Source organism: Galeopterus variegatus, unplaced genomic scaffold, assembly GCF_000696425.1.
Source record: "Galeopterus variegatus unplaced genomic scaffold, G_variegatus-3.0.2 Scaffold7411, whole genome shotgun sequence".
Taxonomy (NCBI): Eukaryota; Metazoa; Chordata; class Mammalia; order Dermoptera; family Cynocephalidae; genus Galeopterus; species Galeopterus variegatus.
This window is the reverse complement of record NW_007733522.1, coordinates 37,463-41,139: the sequence shown is the minus strand read 5'-3', so window position 1 is coordinate 41,139 and position 3,677 is coordinate 37,463. Positions and strand designations below refer to the sequence as shown.

The 3,677-nt window shown below is 50.2% G+C and overlaps 1 protein-coding gene across 1 annotated transcript in view; it reads left to right on the top strand.

Moving 5' to 3' along the window:
- Positions 1-3,448, top strand: part of LGALS12 (lectin, galactoside-binding, soluble, 12) — a 10,705-nt gene extending 7,257 nt beyond the window's left edge. Inside the window, exons 8-9 of the mRNA XM_008591929.1 lie at positions 2,625-2,775; positions 3,302-3,448. Coding sequence (XP_008590151.1) covers positions 2,625-2,775; positions 3,302-3,448 — 298 coding nt within the window. The remainder of the gene's footprint in view (positions 1-2,624; positions 2,776-3,301) is intronic.
- Positions 3,449-3,677: the final 229 nt, after the last annotated feature.

The window sequence follows — 3,677 nt, the reverse complement described above, 5'->3', positions numbered from 1 at the left end:
CACAAATGTGGGTGGTGTTAGAATGATCTTGGTGGAGGCAGGGGACGGGGGAGTAAGGGCAGCACCCTATGTTCTCCCTGCTTTATGTTTGTTTTTATTTTTTAAGTCCTGACCTCACTAACCCCTTGCCCTGCAAGCTCCTGATCATGCCTGTGAATCAGGGCTGGCATAAAGCACAACACAGGGCAGCAGGGGCCTCCAAGGCCAGGCACAACTGCGTTAGATTCCTGGTTTTCCCTCTTGTTAAGTGTGAGATCTTGGGCAAGTCACTACACCCCTCTGAGTCTGAGTTTCCCTATCAGAAAAAGAAGGAAGATAATCCCAACTGGATAGGGAAAATGGAAAGATGCTTAGTGATAGAGAAAATACCTCCTTTCCCTAAAATTTGGAGGCATGAGACCAGGTTTATGTCCTAGCTCAAAGTCACAAGGTTATTAGCGACATAGTTAGTGACACGGCGAGTAACTTAACTTCTCTTTTTCAAGGGCCATGAATTTATGTGTTCTCAGAGGCCAGACAGTTCCCATAAATAGTGAGGCACCAGGCTGGGAAAGTAGTAGAGTGAAAAGAATATTTCCATGAGTAACTTAACTTCTCTTTTTCAAGGGCCATGAATGTATGTGTTCTCAGAGGCCAGAGAGTTCCCATAAATAGTGAGGCACCAGGCTGGGAAAGTAGTAGAGTGAAAAGAATATTTCCATAGACCCTGCCTGTCAGATCTTCTGGTTATTTTTAAAGAGAACCTGGAAGCCATCTTTTAAATAAACTCAATTTTTGAATATTGCATAGTGGGAGAATACTGTGGACTGGGCAGAACATTCCTATAGGCCAGTTCAGCTGTGCTCCACCAACATCAAGACTTGGTGCAGTGCCTGACACTTAGCAAACCTGCAGTGAACGCTGCTGCTGCTGCTGCTGCTGCTGTTTTCTGAAAGCAACTGATGACTTGAATAGGACAGAAGGAGTGAAAGTTGGAGGGCACGGGATTCATCTGCTGTGAAAATCTATCCCGCCTTCTCCACCTCCGCTCTGCACTGAGTAGAGAGTATGGCTCCAACCTCAAAGGGCTTCAGCAGAGCTCCACTAGGCATGTAGAGGAAGTCCATTGTCCAGTCTAGGGCTGTGCTGGATGGGGATGAGGTGGGGGGACACTGGGAAGACAAAGCCTTGTCTGGGGTGGGGGGATGGGGTAAGGGGATTGGAGCTGGGCCTGACCAGCTGCTGACCATGATAGGCTGGGGAGGCTGCGTGCAGTCCACTGCAGGGTCCCCCCCTTCCAGGCTTCCACCCAGCATTGAGCCCTTGCCATCTCCTTACCAAACATGGAAATTTATGGAGCCTCCTCCTGTAATGAACCCACCAAGGCAGGCTTGTCCCTTACTTTGCCCCGACACCTGCATCCTGTGTCTCCTCTTACTCTCAACTGCTTCCTGCTGAGGAGTCAGTCAACAGCAGCCTTGGGTGTGGTGCTTCAAAGAGGGTGACAGGAAGCTCCCAAGACATGAACAGAACTGCATGTCCTATCTGAGAGGCAGGTGCCAGGCAGTAGAAAGACCCCTCATATCTGGAGTCATGAATCCTGATTCACATCCCAGCTCAAGGCCCCACGGCTATTACTAGTAACAGAGCAAGTTATTTAATTTCTTGTCCTTGTCACTTAAATGAGCTGATAAAACTCAGAGCACAGGATTTGTGAGAGGATTAAGGAAAGGCAAACCTTCGAGTCTGTAAAACACCTACTGTGTGCCAGCATGTGATATTGTTCACATACATTATTTCCTTTTTTTAAAAATCATTTGTACATATCTGTGGGGTACAGTGTGTTGTTTCAATACATGCATATAGTGCACAGTGATTCGCTTAGAGTACATAGCACAGTTTTGTGCCCATTAGCCGACCACTTTCCCTCCTCCCCACCCCTTGCTGTTTCCTTCATTGCTATCATTTTGTGGCCCTATGAGGTAGACATTGTATTATGTAGTAATATTTTTAAAACAATAGATATTATTTGAGTGCTTATTATGTGCCAGGTGCTGTTCTAACTAAGCACCTTACATGTTTAACTCATTTAATTCCTCTGACAACCCCACAAGGCAGGTACAGTACTATTATTGACCTCACGTTGCAGATGAGGAAACTGAGGCACAGAGATTTTACATAACTTGCCCATTTCACAGGACTAGAAAGTAGCATAGCCAGGATTGAACCTGGGCAGCCTTGCTCTAACCACTAAGCATTTGTAAAATATTTAAGACAATGCCTGGCACAGAGTTTTAGTGCTTAGTAAATGTTTACTACTACTATCATCACAGTTATCCGATTTTGAAGAAGAGAAACTGAGGCTCAGACAGGTAATCTCCCCCTCCTTCACCCCCACCCGCTTGACCGTCCAGTCAGTAGATAGCAACTCAGGGATTCCATCTCAGGCCTGCCCAGGACTCGTGTTCTTTCCACCTCTCTGAGCTGATATGCGGCCAAGTGTCCAGTGAGCCTGTCACAGGCCCTGAATGCTTGTTTCTGGAGGCAGAATCTGCCAAATCTTCCACCTCCCCCCCTCCCCTCAGAGTGAACGAAGGCCTGAGGGCTTTGGAAGCTGATCCTCTGCTCCCACCTGCTTCCTGCAGTTTCACTCTGAGCCTGAAGGACGAGGCCGCCCGTGTTCCTGTGAGGCTCAGGGCTTCCTTCGCAGACAGAACTCTGGCCTGGATCTCCCCGTGGGGACGGAAGAAGCTAATCTCGGCCCCCTTCCTCTTTCACCCCCAGCGATTCTTTGAGGTGGGTCAGAGCCAAGTGGCCACATCCCTCAGGAGGGGGTGCAGAGCTGAATTCCCATAACGATCTGAGAGAGTATGGGATGAGTCCCAGGGTGGAGGGCACAGTGAACATCATGAGGCAGAGCCAGACAGCAGAGAGAATGTCCACGTGATGGCCCTCAACCCTCCATGCTGATGTCAGGGATCTCATGCCCAGAAGCTCAGATTTTATTAATGCGAGTGGGGGCCCAAGTATCAGCTTCATTAAAAAGCTCCCCTAAAGATTCCAATGTGCAGTCATAGTTAACAGGAAGCAACCCCAGTTACAGATGGTAAAACTGAGGCCCAGGGCTAAGAAGATCCCTGTGGAAGGCCACAGTGGGCTGGTGACAAGCTAAGCCCTCGTCCAGTTCTTTTCCAGCACTGGTTGCCCTCTGGGTCCAGTCTGTGTCCTCTAAGGGGAGGAGGGTCTCACTAAGCACAGCATCAGGCAGGCAAGGGAGGGTCTGTCTGGAAGCCCACCACCTGCTCATGCCCTCCTTTCCCAGGTGCTGCTCCTGTGCCAGGAGGGAGGGCTGAAGCTGGCACTCAATGGACAGGGGCTGGGGGCCACCAGCCTGGGCCAGCAGACACTGGAGCGACTGCGGGAGCTCCAGATCAGTGGGAGCATCCAGCTGTACTGTGTCCACTGCTGAGGGCTCACTCCAAGGGACTCCAGCCAAAGAAGAGAAAGGGCAGCCTGTACCCAGGCCCCACAGTATGGCCCTGCTTTTCTCCCCTCTGTAAACTGTCCACGTGTCACCACTGTGCCAGGCCTGGTTCAATTCTGGGGTAGGTGAGTCTGCAGGGGCTTTGGGCCCCATAGCAGAAGGAAAGCACGAGGGTGTGACCGTGCTTCCAGCTCTGCACCTCCCTCTGCCAGGA